The 20,288-nt window shown below is 39.3% G+C and overlaps 1 protein-coding gene across 1 annotated transcript; it reads left to right on the top strand.

The window, feature by feature from the left end:
• The first annotated feature begins 6,848 nt into the window (after positions 1-6,848).
• PTH (parathyroid hormone) lies at positions 6,849-9,605 on the top strand. The gene is made up of 3 exons (XM_036861981.1): positions 6,849-6,967; positions 8,878-8,968; positions 9,088-9,605. The coding sequence occupies exons 2-3, from the start codon at positions 8,883-8,885 to the stop codon at positions 9,347-9,349; spliced, it is 348 nt and encodes a 115-aa protein (XP_036717876.1). The 5' UTR covers positions 6,849-6,967; positions 8,878-8,882; the 3' UTR covers positions 9,350-9,605.
• The last annotated feature ends 10,683 nt before the right edge of the window (positions 9,606-20,288 follow it).

The following is a 20,288-nucleotide window of genomic DNA, read 5'->3' as shown; positions in this document are numbered from 1 at the left end:
ATCATGCCATGAATTCATAGGGAATGGGCTCCAACAGTTCAGGCTCCTTTCCATTGGTTCTCACGAAGTGTGCTTCTCTGGGTGGTGCGGGCTGGCGCTTAAGTTGAACCCAAGTACCTTTCTCTTTGGCTTCCTTCTTTTTCTGATCATTTTCCTTCACCCGTTTCAGGAAGCTATCTCGGCTCCTAGAGTGCTTAATATGCTAGATACGCACATTAATTCTCTTGGCAAGAATCTTGCCCTTAACTTGTTTGTTTACAATGATGCCAACAGCATGCTGAGTAACATTGTAGACTCTCCCAATTTTGCCATGGTAACATTTGTGGGGCATTCCTTTTTGAACAGTGCCCATTCCCTTGATATCTACAATATCACCTTTCTTGTAGATTTGCATGTATGTGGCCAAAGGAACAACTCCATGTTTGTTTGTTTTTTACACCCTTCCATGGTATTTCTTTTTATTTATTTTATTTGTTTATTTATTTAAAACCCCACATTTGTTTATTTATTTATTTTTTTGGCTGTGTTGGGTCTTCGTTTCTGTGCAAGGGCTTTCTCTAGTTGTGGCAAGCGGGGGCCACTCTTCATTGCGGTGCGCGGGCCTCTCACTATCGCGGCCTCTCTTGTTGCGGAGCACAGGCTCCAGACACGCAGGCTCAGTAGTTGTGGCTCACGGGCCTAGTTGCTCCACGGCATATGGGATCTTCCCAGACCAGGGCTCGAACCCGTGTCCCCTGCATTAGCAGGCAGATTCTCAACCACTGCACCACAAGGGAAGCCCTACTCCATGTTTTTTAAAAGACCTAGAGAACATGTAGAGGGTACCCCTCCTCTTTCCCTTTGTGTTGGTCATTTTGGCGAATAACTGGAAGATGGCGGTTCTGGCCGAAAAGCCATGAAAATAATTATTATTGTTAGTTGTGATTTTAATCAATACCAGGTATGCAGTTGACAAAGTGCATTCATATATATTATTCTATGTGATCCTCACAATAACTCTGTGGAGTAGTTCGTATCTATTTTTCTGTAGAAATTAAGGTTCTGTGCTAAAATGACTTGGGTTGTGCAACTAATAAGCGCCAAACCTTTACCCTCATCTTCCATATTCAGGTCCTGAGCGTTTCACTGCATAGTGCTGCTAGGTGGATGTGAGAAGAACATAGCTTCTAGGGCTGCCTGTCAGTTTAACTTGCGTTGGAGTCCACTCTCCAGTCACACTCGGCACATTTTATTACCAACAATAGAAAGATATGCTTAGTTTTAGTTTAAATTTTACAATTCTTTGTGCAATTAGCACATTCAAAATGGAATTTATGAACACCATAACTGCCTACTGCCTCAGAATTCTTTGCACTTCAGGGGGCTGGGCTGAAGGAGGAAGAGAGCAGATTGAGCCCAGGAGCTCAACACCTTCAATGTTTACTACTGGAGACTCCTGGAATGAGGTGGACGCATGTGAGAGAATGGGCAAGGGACACTTTCCTTTCAGATTTAGATTCAACATGCTTTTTTTTTTTTTTAAGTGCTTCTATAGCACCTTGTTTTTTTTTTTTAATTTACTTTTATTTATTTATTTATGGCTGTGTTGGGTCTTCGTTTCTGTACGAGGGCTTTCTCTAGTTGCGGCAAGTGGGGGCCACTCTTCATCGCAGTGTGCGGGCTTCTCACTATCGCGGCCTCTCTTGTTGCGGAGCACAGGCTCCAGACGCGCAGGCTCAGCAATTATGACTCACGGGCCTAGTTGCTCCGCGGCATGTGGGATCTTCCCAGACCAGGGCTCGAACCCGTGTCCCCTGCATTGGCAGGCAGATTCTCAACCACTGCGCCACCAGGGAAGCCCCAACATGCATTTGTTGAATGCCATTTACAGTCAAAACATTTTCACGTATGATAGCTCATCTCTGAAAGCTCATAACTAAAAGGAGGGAAGGCAGGGCTTCCCTGATGGTGCAGTGGTTAAGAATCCGCCTGCCAATGCAGGGGACACAGGTTCGGGCCCTGGTCCGGGAAGATTCCACATGCCGTGGAGCAACTAAGCCCATGCGCCACAGCTGAGCCTGTGCTCTAGAGCCTGAGAGCCGCAACTGCTGAGCCCCCTTGCCACAACTACTGAAGCCCACGCGCCTAGAGCCTGTGCTCCACAACAAGAGAAGCCACAACAATGAGAAGCCCGCGCACCACAACAAAGAGTAGCCCCCGCTCACTGCAACTAGAGAAAGCCCGTGCTCAGCAGCGAAGACCCGACAGAGCCCTAAATAAATAAATAAATAAATAAATAAATAAATAAATAAATAAATAAATAAATAAAAATAATTAAAAGGAGGGAAGGCAGTATTCTAATTTGAGATGTAGAATTTGAGATCTGAAAAGTTAAGATGCTCTAACTTAAAAAAAATCACAGGAAAAAAAGTTCAGGGAGAAGATTGTGAGCAGGGAAATTGCTACTGTTTCTAGACTGGCTGATTTTAGGTGCTCAACAAATCTTTACTATGTTGGATTGAAATGGTAATTTGGATTGACATGCTGGCATTCCTAACTCAGACTCTGAACACCCAGATCATTTGACTTAAAGCTTCACTAATGGGAAACCAATACCCCCTGTCCTGCTTTATTTTCCCCACACTATTTTAAAACATAAAGAAAGAATCAAGGTACACAGACTATTGGCTCCAGTTGACTATTGGGAAGGGATGTGAAAGACATTGTATTTTTTTTCTGATGTCATAAATTGCATATAATATTCTACCAAGGGTAAAGGGAAAATGGAGCAGAACTAAGAATCTATTCCAAAGGAAGATTCACATTTACTGAGGAAAACATATTGTCTATACTCCAAATGAGAACACTTGGTCTGAAAAGTATATTTACGAGACAATAAAAGAAGAATATTTAGAATTAGCGGTGACATCAGTGGTCTGGTCAGCTCACTGAAAAGCGTCATTAAAAATGTGAGACTTTACTTCTTCATTAAATTGCTCTGGCTGTCCAACTTCCTTATGGTTCCGAAAATAAAAATGAAAACTCTCAAAGCCTACTTCCCCCGCCCCACCTCCATTTCTTTAAGAAACAGAGGGTACAATTAAATCTCAGGGGGGCTTTTGAATGAGGAGCACTCAAGGACTTGTTCCAGTGCTTACCTATGTCATGAGAACATTACAGAGGCATCTGCACAACTAGAAATCTTTTCAATCAATAAAGATCCCAAGGCTTCCCCAAGTGACACCCTGGTTTACACTGTGACATTCCTTGCTGTATTTAGGACTCTCTCATCCCAGGCATCCAGAATCTTTTTACCCTCAGTCCCCACCTGCAGAGATGCCTTTTTCTAACTGTGAAAACAGTGCATGTCATTTTAACACTCCTCCATTCCACATAAACATGGAGAAGCAATACAGGCAGGGATGGACGCTCACTGATAGAATGGACAAAAAGCAACAAGTAGTATTTTATCTGTGAAGGTAGCTGCATATTTCATCTTTGAGGGGCTGCTCAGGTATAATGTATCCCAGGGTTTATAACAGCTCATACATATAAAGAGATCAATGGCTTATTAAACGCTGCCTATCAGAGAACCACACTTGCAATATCCATCAATAAAGGTTATGGAGAAAGAAAAATAAAGAAGTGAATATTATAAAAAACAAGTGGAAAATTCAACAGTTATTATATGCTGTCCTTTAAAACATTTTTACTCATTGTCTCTAACAAGAGAAACGTCTGGGGGCTGGTGAGTAGGAGGGAGGAAAATTGTGTCTGACAGATTAAGAATTCAGTAGCTCAATAGCCCACAGGAGAGCTTAAAGCAAAAGAGTAGGTCAACTGTTAAGACAGTCACCAATTAATCTGTTGACAAAACATGGAATTAGGAGAACTATAGCTGGATTTCCCAGCGCTGGAAGTTTCTTCTTGATGTTAAGTCCCCAAAGCCATACTAATTCCTATTGAGCAAACAGAAGGAAAAAGTTATCAGTCTCAAATTAAACCTCCCATAATGCAAGGGGAAATAACACATGGCCCTTTATCCTTACCAAATGTGAGGAGGAATACAGTAGGTTGTCTGATCCTAGCTTCAGAGAACTTGAGAGCGCTAAGAAAGGCTGAGCTTTTCAAAGGAAAAAGCTGTGCTCAGCTCTTTTCTGTCACTCTGACATCAGTCTCTTGTGCCCACATAGCCCTTAGCCCTCTTATTCCTAAATGGTTTCCTTCTATCTAATGTCTACAGTCCCAGAGGCTGATGGTTCAGATAAACTATGTGCCAAATCTTGGCAGCTGTGTCTCTTCTTTGTGGGAAGGTCAAAGTGGTACTTTACAAAATCCAAAGGACACAAAATATTACTAATGCACACGTGTTTAGAGAGGACTACAAGATAAAACTCCTAGGCATACACACAGAAGCCTTCCATAATTTGTACCATACTTACTTTTTTAGGGTCATTACCCATCTCCCCTCTCTTCCCACTAGCGTGTATTCAGTCTTCATTGCCTCCATGCCTTTGCACATGCTGTTCCTTCTTGTCCTTTCTCACCTTCTCTGATGGAAAACTCATTCATCCTTGAGAATACTTAAGCTTCTCAGGAAAACAGCTTGCAACAACTACAGGGAAATTAGTCACTTCTTCCTCTGTGCTTTTTATAAGCCTCTGTTAATATGGCTATTATAACACCTATTACATTATATTCCAATTTATATGTCAAATTTCAGGGCAAGGATCATGTCTCAATCATTTAGTGATTAACACAGCCTCTGGCAGATATCTAGTATATACTCAATGCACTTTTTGAATGAATAAGCTTTGTCTGTTTTCTTTATTTTTCTGTAAAACTAGTTTAATAATGTGGTTATCTTCAATATGGCAGTTTATTCTTAAATAATTGTAATAAGAGGAAGACAGTGAAAACAGTGTGCATTACTCCTGGAAAGCTGTCAATTATATCGAACTTACCCAAAGAAGTGGGAAAAATCTCCAAATTAAAATGTTAAACATGGCTTTATAATAACAATCAAAAAATGTGTTTATAAAACCATTTGTTTTTCCAGTTCTACTTCTTAACAGAGCGTAACAAAAAATGGTACACAAACATCAGGTTTAGACTTTGCATCAGAAGATGTCTTTTAAAGGATCAAAACAATCGATTTTTCTTTTTAGTCGAAAGGGACCTCTTGGTTATCTAGTTCAACTCTCTGCTCTGTATGAATCTCTATGATATCTCTGATAGATGCTCACCCAGCTTCTGCTTGAACACTTTCAGTGATCGGGAACTCACTACTTAGGAAGGTAAGTGATTCTTTATTTTGACAATTACGATATCCAAGTTGAGCCCAAATCTGCCTCCCTGTAATCTTTAGCCATTGGACTCAGTTCTTCCTTCTTAAACCACAGAAGATATTCCTTCTTCCTTATAGAAGCCCTATAAAGAATTAAAAACAGCTACATCATCATCCCAAGTCTTTTCTTTTCCAGACTTTTCCAGTTTGATTCAACTCCTTCTGATATGTCATGTTTATCAACATTTTCACCAACCTGGTTCATATCCTCCAGACATGTTGCAGTTTGTCTCTAAGACTTCTGAAATGGAGCCTGGGACACTACTCCAAATGAGATTTGCTCAGTGTAGAGGATTTCTCAGAGCAGCACTAACACATATCTTTCATTCTAGCCTCTGTACGGGTATTTGAAATTTGGACTGGCTCTTACTTGATGTAGAGTCAAAGCTTGGCAAGAGTTAGCAGGAAAGAGGATAACATGAAGCCCGGGTAGGAGCAGAGCTAAGAGAACTGATCCAATTCTGGGGCTTTAGTTGGGAGGCAAGCTGCCTAAACGAACCCTAGATATACCAAGGGGATTCAAGGGGTTTTGATCGATAGATGGGGACAAGGCTGTAGCAATATTTGAAATTAGACAGGTGGTGGCATCTTGCCTCTATTAGGTTTTGGAGTAGGCCCTCCATCACTAGCTGGGGAACATGAGAAACAAGACCCAACTCCTGGCAAAGAGTCTGCAAAGGGTTAGGCAAATTAGAGTCAGGAAGACTGGGGTTCAAAGAAGGGCTACATTTCTAAGGGGAAACTGAGGTAGTAAGAATTAAAATAGCTCTGGAATCATAAAGACCTTTGTTGAACTCCATCTTCTTCATTTTCCAAACCTCAGTTTCCTCATGTGAAGATAATAGTATTTCCTTTAAAGGATTGCTGTGAAGACTTAGTGGGATGATATATGTAAAGTCTGGCATACAGTTACTGCTTTTCAAATGTTTTTATTGCAAATTAAAATAAAAAGAGATAAAATGTAAGTTAAATGAATTTTTAAATAATTTCACTTTTGAAGCCTTTCAGATTAATTATGTACTAAGAGCATATTCTCAAAACATTTTTAACACTTCCTTTAAGAAAAGCACTATACCTATTTTTTTGAAAGATGATCAGGAATGATATGGATTGGTTGAATATGGCTTGTAAAGTAAGCATAATGTAATATGATTCATTATAATCCTCATAATAATTGTACCAATTTTATGGTTATAAGAAATATACTTATTTTCAGATTTTACTTTCAAATAAGTGATGACTTTACCATAAATCTCTGAAGTCAGTCTTTTTTGTAATATAAATTCACTAATCCAGTCAGAATTACAATTCACTATTTGTTAGAAATCTTTGCATAAATCCTTTCCCAGCCCCACACTATTTTCCCTTTAATATCCAATTATCTAAAATTTAAGAGGAATGAGCACCGCCCCATGGGAGTGTGTGTGCTGCTCTGATCCTATAGTTAAAATTCAGAGAATTGGGAGTGACGTCATCCGTAACAATAAAAAAGCTTCTCTTGGTGTGTGGAAGACCTATATATAAAAGTCACATTTAAGGGTCTACAACTCAATTCATCAGCTTTCTCAGGTTTACTCAACTTTGAGAAAGCATCAGCTGCTAATACACCTGAAAGAAGATCGTGTCCTAAGACATTGTGTGGTGAGTAATCTTTATTTTCTCTTTTAAATTTCATATGAGTTCTTTTTTATGATAAAGCAATTATTTAATGTGTACCATTTTCTACTAATGTCATGCTACTCGTTCAAGGTAAAATGTTAAGGGAGGATTTGAATGATATTTAATATAAAAATGCTGCAATAAAAAATAAATTTATGCTGCTAAAATGTTGTTAAATCATTTATTTTTGTGATTAAAGTCTTTTGAGAGGCCTTGCTTTTTATAAACTCATCTGAAATTACATGAAAAATAATTAAAATTTGGCATGATGTGCTTTAATGGTATCTTATTAAAATTTTGAAATAAAACAGCCTAATGCGAAATGAATAATTCTGATTTAAATAATCAGTGTAAATTTATTTCTCTGAGTTAAAATTCCATTTTTCCTCCAGAATATCCTCATAGAGAGCTCAATCTGTGTACTATAGTTGGAGAAACTCAGTTTTACTGCTGAATATTTATTCCCTTTACATAAAGCCTTTTCTAATTTTCTATTCTGAAAACTGTACATGAATTTGAAGGATGTTTTACAACCATTTTTCAGCTTTTTAAATGACATTCTTGTAAGAACCTCATCTCTCTATTAAGAACAAGGAAGCAAGGCAGAGGCGTTAGGTGAATGTGACAAAGCTAGAATAGGACCCCCAAGCTTCTGTCCTCTGGCTACAATGATTGTTTCTAACACAAACCAAAAATGAAGAATATTCATTTGTTGCTCCTTCAATAGCTTTATATTGCACAGTGAAAATAAATATAGTAGATTATAATGCTCCTTATGCTACTTCTAAATGATGCAGTTTCCCTTTAAAATATGAGTACATAGCCACCCTATGTGTATGTTAAAACAGAGAACGTTAAGTATTAAGAAAAGGCACGTCTATGATAAAAGGCTTTGCAATTGTTGAAATGCAGATTACGGTAAGACTTTTCTATTTTGAGATGAAAAGCTTAAAAGCAAAGGAGGAAAGTACTAAAAATTATACTCAAACAAAATTGTTAATAAAATAATCTGAAAAGATAAGATACAGACAAGCATTTTATATGGAGTCAAAGCTCTAAATTCATATAACAAGTAATCAATTAGATGATGTTTAAATGCTTTGACACATTCTTTTTAATGGTAGGAGAAGTGTGTGTTAATTTAGTAAAAATCTCTAAATCAGAGCCTATTCATTTGGCATTTATGTTTATCATTGTGTTGAAAGGAAGTTTACTTATGAAAAAGAGATTTGCTAAGTCAACAAACACTGTTGACAATTTACCTAATTAAAAGAAGTAGGGACTTCCCTGGTGGTCCAGTGGGTAAGACTCCACGCTCCCAATGCAGGGGGCCCAGGTTGGATCCCTGGTCGGGGAACTAGATCCTGCACGCATGCCGCAACTAAAGATCCCACATGCTGCAACGAGGATCCTGCGTGCTGCAACTAAGACCCGGCACAGCCAAAATAATAAATAAATAAATACATAAATAAATAAATAAAAAAGAAGTAGCCATTTTCAAGCTTCTTGTGTATTTAGTCATAACACAAAATGTGGGAGGAAATTCTAAACAATAAGGTTTTTCATTCTTCATGTAGCTTAAATTCATATATTAAAACTTGCACAAGAACTCTCAAAAAGATACCTAAGAAAGTAAAGCTAATCTGTCTAATTTCTAAGTTAAATTGTGTGTATACATGATATATACTAATTATCTGTATACATAATATATACTTATATATACTGTAAAATAAAGAGGCTGATTCCAAAAGTCTCTCATGAAAAACAATCCAATTAGTTACTGTCACACTCTGTACAAAGTTGTATGATTATAAATATAAACTACTATAAATTTAATTGTATAGTTGGAATATTAGAAGTATTTTAAATGCCTCCATTTTGCTTTTTTTTAGTGAAGATGATGTCTGCAAAAGACATGGTTAAAGTAATGGTTGTCATGTTCGCGGTTTGTTTTCTTGCAAGGTCGGAAGGGAAGTCTGTTAAGTAAGTACCATAGCCTGTTCTGCACGGTGAGGGCATGGGAATTGGATTTTTAAGGTTGGCTTTATGATTTGGAAGAGGGGAGCTAATGGAGTGATCCTCTCTGATTCTGTTCCCTCTAGGAAGAGATCTGTGAGTGAAATACAGCTTATGCATAACCTGGGCAAGCATCTGAGCTCCATGGAAAGAGTGGAATGGCTGCGTAAGAAGTTGCAGGATGTGCACAACTTTGTTGCTCTCGGAACTTCTATAGCTTACAGAGATGGTAGTTCCCAGAGACCCCGAAAAAAGGAAGACAATGTCCTGGTTGAGAACCATCAAAAAAGTCTTGGAGAAGCAGACAAAGCTGATGTGGATGTATTAATTAAAGCTAAACCCCAGTGAAAACAGATATGATCAGAGCACTGCTCTAGACAGCATAGGGCAACAACATTACATGCTGCTAAGGTTTTCAAGCTCTATTAAGATTAAGTGCCAATATTTCTAATATTACCAAACTTTATGTGTAATCTATTGCTAGCTGTGATAGCAGCAATTTTAATTGATTATTTTGATTTTACTTTTATTCATCTAAGAGCTCTTTTAATAATTCTATTTCTATTGATTCTAAATAAATGAAGTTAAGTATTTCTTCCTTGTTATAAAAATATCTTTTGGTTCTGAGTAACACCAATATGTTTAAATTGATTGTGACTAAGAAGAACAGCACAAAATTTTTTTTAACCCTATGTCTAACATTCTGATACTTTGAAATTATCCTTTAAATATTATCAAAGTACCAGGTCCCCGAATCATCACTAGCTAGTTACTATCGTCCTCTTCATTTCAGGAAAGGAAATGAAATGCCACTGGTCATATTCCTAGTCTGGACCCCAAATTGCAAGGAATAGAATTTTTGTGTTTAATAGAATATAACTTTGTTCATTTGTCCTTCCTCACACGCGTTTCTAACAAAATGGACTGACTTAACCAAAGACAATTTAGAATATCAATGGGCATTATGGAGAACTTCTGAAATCCCCAGACTCAATTTTCTTAAAACCAAATTGGACTACCATAGCTCTAAGATTTCCAAAACTGAATGAAATGCCTATTTTGATTGGTATTTTGAGGCCTCCAAATATCACCAGGACCCTAAAATTGCCTCTCTGCAAAATAGGATTTTAAGATTAACTGAGGCAAACAAGCAATTAAAGAAAGATGAATGGCTTTGGAAGCCTCGTGCTCCTCTTCCTTGGCTCCCTATGCTCAGGCTTCACCTCCGGCGCCATCTCCCTCCTTCCCTTCTACACTGCCCACACCTTCTCTACACCCTCAGCTCCCTCTTACTAATTCTCTCGCTGAACTTTCATATTTCTTTGAAACCCTCCCCACTCCTTTTTCCTCTGAACTTATCAGAACCTGTCCCCTCAAAATTAAGCCTTCTGAGGATCCAGAGGCTAAACCCTGAATTTCTTATATTCCCTGGACTAAAGCTAAACTGCGAGCCACAGTCAAATATTTTCCCAAAGTAACCGAAGATCTTCACAGATTTGCTGAGGAATTTAATACAGTCTTTCAAACTTGTCAACCTTGTTTCTCTGATTTAAATCAGTTAGTTCATATGCTTGTTGGTAAAGGCCTGGCCCAGCACTGCATGAAAACTGCTAATTGGGAAAATCCTGAAAGTCTCTAGAATCACAACTGGGAGACCAGCTTGCTAACTTATTATACGATCAAGCTTGGACAGTTGCTAGGCAACTTCATGGAGCAACTCCTAGGCCTTCTCCAAAGCCTGTTGATTGCAGCAAAATTTAGGTTTGCACAAAAAAATCAGATGAATCTGTTCATGACTATTACAATTGACTTCAGATTACTTTTAAAGAAAATTCTGGTCTTCCTTCAGATGTTTATTCCACCTGGGTAGCTTTTAACTCTATGTTTATTAATGGGCTGAACCAGGACATTTCCCTTCTAGTAAAAAGGATCAGGATGGAATGGGAAAATATGTCCACTCCAGACTTAGTTAATCTGACAAACTTGCTCTCTTGCACTCTAGATGATTCACCTAAAAGAAAGACCACTAGGGAATTCCCTGGCTGTCCAGTGGTTAGGACTCCACGCTTCCACTGCCATGGCCCAAGTTCGATCCCTGGTCAGGGAACTAAGATCCCACAAGCTGCATGGAGTGGCCAAAAAAACCCCAAAAAAACAAAACCAAATAAACCACGCTAAAATTCTTCAACTCCAGCAAATAAAAACCCCTAAACAAAAACAAAACCCTCCTAGTTTCTGCTATTATTGCAAAAAGCTAGGACACTGGAAAAGAGATTGTTATACCTTTAAGTGCTTTAGGCACCTTCAGCCCTCTAACAAGCCTTTCCAACGTCCTCCCAATTCTCAATGATGGGGCTCTGAGAAACTACAGGGCCTCTTCCCAATCATCCCTCTTAATCTGCTTGGAGAAACGTCTCTCCAGATTGGGTATGAATCTCTTCCAGTCCTAACTGACACCAGAGCCACACACTCGGTGCTTGACTCCACTACTATGAAATAGCCCCTGCCTTGAAGTACTAAAACAGTTCAAATAGTGGGGATCTCTAATTAACCTCAGGAGATGCCTGTCCCTGAACCTATTTCCTTTTGTTTGGCCCTTTGAGAGATACATAACTTTTTCTCCTTAGTTCCTCAACCCCATCCATCTATCAGGCTGAGACTTCTTAGAGAAGTATCATGCTGGGATTTCTTTCTTCCAAAGGGAGAAAAAAAAATCATAAAGGGAATTCCCGGGCAGTCCAGTGTTTAGGACTCCATGCTTTCACTGCCAAGGGCCTTGGTCAGGGAACAAAGATCCCACAAGCCACACAGTGCGGCATAAAAAAAAAAATTGCAAAGGTAGAAATAATTCTAGAACTTGAGAGTAGTCATTGAAGTAAAAACCAGGTGAATTAAATGACCCCTTGACATCTTTTATTTGCTCCATCTCTAATGATTCTAGAGCTGATTCTGGAAACACTGATAATTTGTCCCTATCGATTCAGCTACCATCTTTGTTATGGGCAAAATCTCCAACTGATATTGGCAAAATTCACAGCACACCTCCCATCAAGATTCAAATAGATCTCTCAAAACCTCTGCTCAGAATTAATCAATATTCTATAGGAAAGAATCTCTTCAAAGCATAAAGCCCATAATAGAAGATTACAAGGGCCAAGGCATCATTATCCCTTGCACTAGCCCCTGCAATACTCCCATTTTGCTAGTGAGAAAACCTAAGGGCCAAGGGTGGATGCTTGTCCAGGACCTTTGAGCAATAAACAACATTGTTATCCCTCAACATCCTGTTGTTCCTAATATCCATTACTAATATCCACTCCCACTGGAAGCAATTTCTTTACTGTAATTGATTTATGCAGTACATTCTTTAGTATTCCAGTTGATGAAACTAGCCAATACCTTTTTTAAAAAATTTTTTGGCTGCGTTGGGTCTTTGTTGCTGTGCGCGGGCTTTCTCTAGTTGCGGCAAGAGGGGGCTACTCTCCATTGCAATGTGCGGGCTTCTCATCGCGGTGGCATCTCTTGTTGTGGAGCACAGGCTCTAGGCATGTGGGCTTCAGGAGTTGCAGCATACAGGCTCAGTAGTTGCGGCATGCAGGCACTAGAGCACGTGGGCTTCAGTAGTTGCGACGTGTGGGCTCAGTAGTTGTGGCTTGTAGGCTCTAGAGTGCAGGCTCAGTAGTTGTGGTGCACGGGCTTAGTTGATCCGCGGCATATGGGTTCTTCCCAGACCAAGGATCGAACCCGTGTCCCCTGCGTTGGCAGGCAGATTCTTAACCACTGCACCACCAGGGAAGTCCCCTAGCCAATACCTTTTTTACTTCACTTGGGAAGAAAAACAATTCACATGGGCAGTAATGCCTCAGCCGTTACTTATTTCTCACAAATCCTGAAGGCTTATCCAGGTGATAAAAAGTTCCCTAGAAGTTCTATTTTGTTGTAACATGTGAAAAAATCTCTGTGCTCTCCTTATCAAGCCTCTTCACCGGAAGACAGCATCCATATGTCAAAGCTTTTAGCCTTAAAGAGACATAACATTGTCAAGGAAAAAATTCAGTTTGCCCAAACCCAGGTTTCATATTTAGGGCATCTGATATCAGAACAAGGGCCACATCCAGATCCAGAGAGACTTTGTGGTGTCCTATGTTTCCAGAAACCCAAAACTAAGTGCCAACTGCTAGTTGTTTGTTGCCAAAATTGGATTCCAAATTTCTCTTTTATGCCCAAAACTCTGTATGTTCTACTAAGCAATAACAACTCCAATCCAATTTGATGGGAAGAACCAGACAACATAGATTTTAAGGCCTTAAAGGAGAGTTTGATGAACCTGCCTGTGTTTGGACATACCAGTTATCAAATTCTCTTTTTCCTTTTGTATATGAAAAGGAAGGGAATGCCCTGGGGGTACTCACCCAAAAACACTGGGACCACCATTGACCCATAGGGTATTATAGCCAATAACTGGACCCTGTCGCATGGAGATACCCCTCTTGCCTTAGAACAATTACTGTCTCTGCCCTTTTGGTTAAGGCCACCAAGAAAGTTATTGTGGGATCCCCATTACCCATTTTTATACCTCATGCAGTAGAAGGCCTCCCCAATTCTTATCACACTCAACCTTTCTCAGTGAGCCCCCTCAACTCCTATGAAGCCCTTTTGTTAACTACTCCTCACGTAACTCTTTTACAGTGTAATAACTTTAATCCTGGTACTCTTCTTCCCACCATCACCAATGACATCTCTCATGACTGCCTAACACTGATGGATCACCTCCTGACTCCTGGTGATAATCTACAGGCAATTCCTCTGGGTAACACTGGCTTTTCAGGGTTCACTGATGGTTCTTATTTAAAAGGTGACAATGGCAAATACTGTGCTGTTTAGTCTATTGCAACTCCTTTTGATACCGATGAGGCAGCATCTATACCTATGACTACTTTGGCCCAACAGCCTGAATTATACACTGTTACACAGGCTTGTACTTTAGTCAAGGGCAAAACTTCTAATATTTATACTGATAGCAGATATGCTTTCAGAGTAGTTCATGATTTTGGAATGTTTTACAAGCAATGTGGCTTCCTTTCTTCCAGCAGATATAAAATTTTAAATGGCCCCTTTGTTCAGGAATTGTTGGATGTAATGCTTTTACCCACCACTTTAGCTGTTATTAAGATTCCAGAGCATTCTATTTTTTTTTTAATTTATTTTGGCTGCGCCAGGTCTTAGATGTGGCACGTGGGATCTTTTAGTTGCAGCATGCGGGCTTCTTAGTTGCGGCATGCGGACTCTCAGTTGTGGCATGCATGCGGGATCTAGTTCCCCGACCAGGGATCAAACCCAGGCCCCCTGCGTTGGGAGCTCGGAGTCTTACCCACTGGACTACAAGGGAAGTCCCAAGATTCCAGGGCATTCTAAACTTGACTCCTGGAAGCTAAATCACCTTGCTGGAATTTCCACAAGGAATGCTGCCCTTAAAGGAACCAAGAGCAATCAGACCTCTGTCATGGTCCAAAGAGATATTTTCCCAAATGATAAGTTAGAAAAACTGGCTAGACAAGCCCAACAGTTGGCCCCAGAAAAGAAAAAACAAGGTTAAAAATTCACAATTGTTGGTTTGAAAAAAAGAGAAAGCTCTGATTCAAACCAAATAACATTCTAGTCCTACCAGAAACTCTAAAAATCCCATTGCTAACCACTGTACATGCATTAAACCATTGGTCTATTCATAAAATGATAGCATTCATGAGTCAATATTGGTGGAGAAACATTAACAAAGTCACAAAATAGTGCCTACCTCACTTGTCCCACTTGTTCTAAATACAACCCAGGAAGCCTGTTTGTACTGCTCTCAGACATTTTAAACTGCCTCATGGACCGTTTGAGTTCTGGCCAATGGGTTTCATACAACTTCCTCCATCTCATGGATATACATATGTTTTAGTCATGGTCTGTATGTTTTCACACTGGACTGACGGACTACTGCCTGTTCTGTGGCTAAAGTCCTTTTGGATATGATTATCCTTACCTGGGGAACTCCTCTTAAACTTCATAATGATCAAGGAACCCATTTTTACTGTTCATGTACTTCAACCAGTCTGCTCTGTTTGGCTGGTTTTACAACAATTTCACTGTGTTTATCACCTTCAATCCTCTGGTTTAGTTGAAGGTACACAGCATTATTGAGTCAACTGACAAAATTTGTAGAGGCCTTCCAAATACCTTGGCCAAAAGCATTGCTGGTAGTCCTTCTAAATCTCAGATCTACCCCTTTTGGAACTCATAAACTCTCACCCTTTGGGATAGTCAGAGGATGCCCAGTGTACTTGGCTCCTGCCTCTTTTGACCCACAAGAGATGAAAGGAAAGATACTCCAATATTGCAAAGGTCTAATTGCTTCTACTACAAATAACTATGTTTGATAGAGCAATCTTTTCACAGTGCATTCTCGGAAGAGGAAGACCTTAAGCATCCTACCCTGCAAACTGGAGATTTTGTTTATTGGAAAATGCATCTCCAGAAAGACTCTCTTCGACCTTGCTGGAAAGGCTCCTATCAGGTACTGCAAACTAATTCTGTGCTGCCAAACTCCAGGGAATAGACTCTGAGAACATGTGACACACCTAAAGAAAACACCAAACACTGACTGGACCTGCACATTATCTAGTGACCTGAAAGTAAAGATTTCCTAGAATTGAAGCAGACAGTATCTGATGAGATAGCTTTCCAAAGATATCTGGACCAGGCCTGTTGGAAGTTTGTCTGCCAAACCGTTGATGATGACATAATGCTTCAGGTGATCTCCAATGCCTAATATCTTGATAATATATAAACTTTAAATTAAAAGTGCCTGGGAGTTCTCTCTCTTACCCTCCTTGTTACTCAAATGTGACTTCAATAGGTTTCCACTCTGTGTTCTTTCCCTCTGATGTGAGACATTATACCCAGGAAAAATCCTTCCTGGCATTGAGGGACAGGGAGCTGCTGAAAGGAGAAAACCTGACTCGATCAGTGATACTTTCAAAGAAAGATCTTGATTAAAAGAGGGAAATGTAAAAAATTAATAAACAGAAACCTCAAGTAGTCAGGAAACCAGAAGAGGGAGCTCTCATGCCCTGCTACCAATGTAGGACCCAACTGGAAGAAGAAAGACCTCCTCTTCTTTCCTGGCAACAACTCAGCCAATGAAAAGCCCTGGATTGTTTGTTTATTATAGCCCTCCCAACATCCTTTTGCCTTCTGTGAAAGAGTTCTCCTTCCCTTGCTATTTGAGGACTTACATGTTGCTCTCCATGGTTGCAGACCCTGAATTGTAATTCTTTGTTTATCCCAAATAGACTTTTTTTTTTTTTTGCTGGGGAAATAACTAAGTTTATTTTAGGTCAACACCTTAAACTGTGAGCCTCCTGGGTCTAGTTCAACATCATCCTGAGCAAAGCCCAGTATGTAGAATTAAGTTAGGTTTTAAAATCAATTATTTGTTTTTGTAATTCTTAGATAGTTTTCTCAATCATATAAACTCCTGGTAATATCAGGAAAGCTTGGGGATGTATGATGCATCAGTTTCACCCTATATGCTCTTCTTTTGGGACAAGACATCACATACCTTTTGAAAGGACTGTGGCCAAATTGCAACATCTGTAGCATTCTTGGCACAGATCTTCATGGGTTGTACATTTTCACCTTCTATTGAGATCCCAGGGAAAAAGGGTGGGCACAGGAGACTCCAAGGTAAGACACATTTTTCATCTCACCAAGAAACTTTTTGAACAGTGTATTCACTAACTGAACGAACTTTTTGGCCAACTCAATATTTGTGAAGATGTATAAATGAAAACCATCAGAGGCATTGAAAAATAAAATGGCTTTCAGGTCCCAGTCCAGAAAAATCCTCACCTCTGTTAGTTTGAGTTCACGTGGAGAATAGTCCTGGTTTCCGTACTGGCAGTGACTTAATGTCTCCTCCTGAGGCTCACAACCCAGAACCCCAGACCTGAAGATACCAGGAAAGGGCAATCATGATATGCAGAATCCCTGCAAACAACCACAGCCAATTCCAGTGTTTCTCCAACTTCCATCTCCAATAATGTCAGCCGGAGGTGAAGCAGGATGACCCCAGCACACAAGAAGCAGAGATAAATGTTTTGGCATTCTCTGGTTGTCTTGTCTGAACCTACCCATATTCAATGCTCTGCAGGTCATTAAGAGAATAAGAGGAAGTCACTGGCTATAAGCAGAGCTAGAGTCATTTTCCAATAGAATCTCAGCCCAGACATCATCACTTAGATCTCAGTCACCAGTTTCCCCAGGGCAATGCTGGTCTGGATCCTCTGGATCTAGGAGATGTCAAGACACTGGGGACAAGAGAAAAAACTGTCCTGATGCCTAAGGCAGGAGAAACAGAAGTTATGTTTGCAGAATGTCAAACAGGGATCTTGGAAATAGTTCAGGTAGGTGAAATGTGTTGATTCTTTTCTGAGTTTTTCTGCCATGGTCATCATTTCAATATGGCTGTTATTAGTTTTGTGCTTCTCTGGGGTGCTGCAACTTCTTAACTGGATCCCAGACTTCTCATAAAGGTATTTTGCTCTGTATATTATTGCTAAATCAGTGTTTCTGTGAGGAACCAAGGCCTAGGACTTCCTATTCCACCATCTTGCTGATCTTACTAACATAGGTTTATTTTTGAGCTCTATGTGTTTATTCTGTTATATTGATGTATTTGTTCTTGCAGTATAAAGTACACACACACACACATATCCTTCTTTATAGACCTTTATTCTGCCATTCAATATTTACACTGAGTTTGTTGGGTTCTCTTCTAAAAAAATCCAGCTGCAATTTTGATTGGGATTGTATTAAAATTATATGTTAATTGTAGGAAGAATTGTCATCTTTATTATATCGTCCTATTCATCAACATAGTAAGCCTTTTCACTTATTCTGACCTACTTTAATACCTTTTAAATAGAGTTTAAACATTTCTCTAGAAAAATCTTATGTATCCTTTGTTAATTGCTAAATTCTGTATGGTTTATTGTGAAAGGTATCTAAATGTTTATTATATTTTTTAATTGGTTATTTTTGGTATGGAGAAACATTGTTCATTTTCCTAATTTTCTCTTATAACCAACAAACTTGCTGAACTGTCTTATTAATTCTAATAGCTTATATCTTGTTTACATTTGCTTTTCTATATAGATGATCATATAATCTCAAATAATGACACTTTTATCTCTTTTCTCCCTGTGATTACACTTTTTTTTTCATTTCTTACAGTAGTATCTGGCACCTCAGTACCATGCTAATGAATGATGCTACTGGGTTTCCTTATCATATTCTGGACCTTAATGGGAATGTGTATGTAATTTCTCAACAAGAGAATGGTTTTTAACATATTGATGACATTCCCTTCTATAACTAGTTTTCTAAGGGTTCTTTTGAAATTATAAAAGAACTTTATAAAATGCTGTTTCTCCAAAAATATGTAACTTTTCACTTTTAGTCCATTAATGTAATAAATTAAATATTTTTGCATGCCTGGAATAAAATCTACTTGATATTGACGTGTTTTTACTTTTTAAAATAGTAAAATTTATTGTACATACAAAATTTATTGTACAGGACTTCCCAGGTGGCGCAGTGGTTGGGAATCTGCTTGCCAATGCAGGGGACATGGGTTTGAGCCCTAGTCCGGGAGGATCCCACATGCCGCGGAGCAACCAAGCCTGTGTGCCACAACTACTGAGCCTGCACTCTAGAACCTGTGAGCCACAACTACTGAGCCTGCGCACAACAACTACTGAAGCCCGAGCCATGCCTAGAGCCTGTGCTCCACAACAAGAGAAGCCACCACAATGAGAAGCCCATGCACTACAACAAAGAGTAGCCCCCGCTTGCCACAACTAGAGAAAGCCCACGCACAGCAACAAAGACCCAACACAGCCAAAAATAAATAAGTAAATAAATAAATTTATTTTAAAAAATTTGTTGTACATATATGTAGATTTTTTTAAGGAAAAAACACCCATGACTCATTATTCAGATTGTGAAATAGAATATTGCTAGTACCTCAGAAATTCCTGTAAGCTCTTCCCTGTTCATATCCCCTTCATCCTCACTTCCTTATTTTTTTTTTTTTTTAATTTTTTGGCTGTGTTGGGTCTTCGTTTCTGTGCGAGGGCTTTCTCCAGTTGTGGCAAGCGGGGGCCACTCTTCATCACGGTGCGCGGGCCCCTCACCATCGCGGCCTCTCCTGTTGCGGAGCACAGGCTCCAGACGCGCAGGCTCAGTAATTGTGGCTCACAGGCCCAGCTGCTCTGCGGCATGTGGGATCTTCCCAGACCAGGGCTCGAACCCGTGTCCCCCGCATTAGCAGGCAGACTCTCAACCACTGCGCCACGAGGGAAGCCCTCACTTCCTTATTTTTATGTTTATCATTATTCTTTTGCTTTTCTTTATAGAAAGTCAATATCCCTTGGTTAGATTGGATAGTCTAATATATATATTTCAAATATATGCTGTTGCATATAGGCTCTGTTCTTTCCAGCCTGTGGCATCTATTTTCTCACCATCCACTATGGCTAAGCCCCTGCTCCATATTTTTAGATTTTTACCAGTCAGCACCCCTATTTAAAGGTACTCATTTTCTGAATTAGTTAGGGTGAGCAAATTGCTGTAAAAATAGATCCCAAATATATAACCACCTAAATTAAATAGAAGTTTCTTTCTTATTCACATAATATTACTGGAATGTTATATACTGGGCAGGTGAACAATTCAATAGGGTAGCCAGAGACTCAGCTTCTACCATGGTAGCCCTAAGGTTGTCTCCTCTCTAGATAACTGTATGTGGAAAAGGTAGGAATGCCATGTGGGAAATTTTTTACTGGCCAGGCCTGGAAAGGTGACATCATCTCTTCCTATTTCATTAATTATATTATAGTCATGCAACCATACTTAATATTTTAAAGTGGGGTGGGGTGAGGCAGCTGAAAAATGTAGTCTCTGGCTGGGTAGATACTTCCCAGTGACAACTCTATACTAGGACAGCACAGGTTTGGTGACATCTCTATCACAGTTCATATATATATATATATATATATAATATATATAATATATATATATAATATTCTGTGTGTGTGTGTGTGTATATATATCTTAAAAAATTTTTGTCTGGTTTTGGACAAAATGTCCAAATTTACCATATTATTTACCATATTTAGTATTTTGCATTCTGTTCTTTTCACTTGTGAGATTCATCTCTATTGATGCATGTAGCTGTAGTTAT

This window comes from Balaenoptera musculus, chromosome 8 (assembly GCF_009873245.2).
Source record: "Balaenoptera musculus isolate JJ_BM4_2016_0621 chromosome 8, mBalMus1.pri.v3, whole genome shotgun sequence".
NCBI classification, from domain to species: domain Eukaryota; kingdom Metazoa; phylum Chordata; class Mammalia; order Artiodactyla; family Balaenopteridae; genus Balaenoptera; species Balaenoptera musculus.
This window is presented reverse-complemented; position numbering and strand designations above follow the sequence as displayed.

Excerpts from the sequence above, each read along its gene's own strand:
- PTH (XM_036861981.1), top strand. The coding sequence starts at position 8,883 with ATGATGTCTGCAAAAGACATGGTTAAAGTAATGGTTGTCATGTTCGCG. Across the intron at positions 8,969-9,087 it reads TCGGAAGGGAAGTCTGTTAA|GAAGAGATCTGTGAGTGAAA; the intron begins GTAAGTACCATA and ends TGTTCCCTCTAG.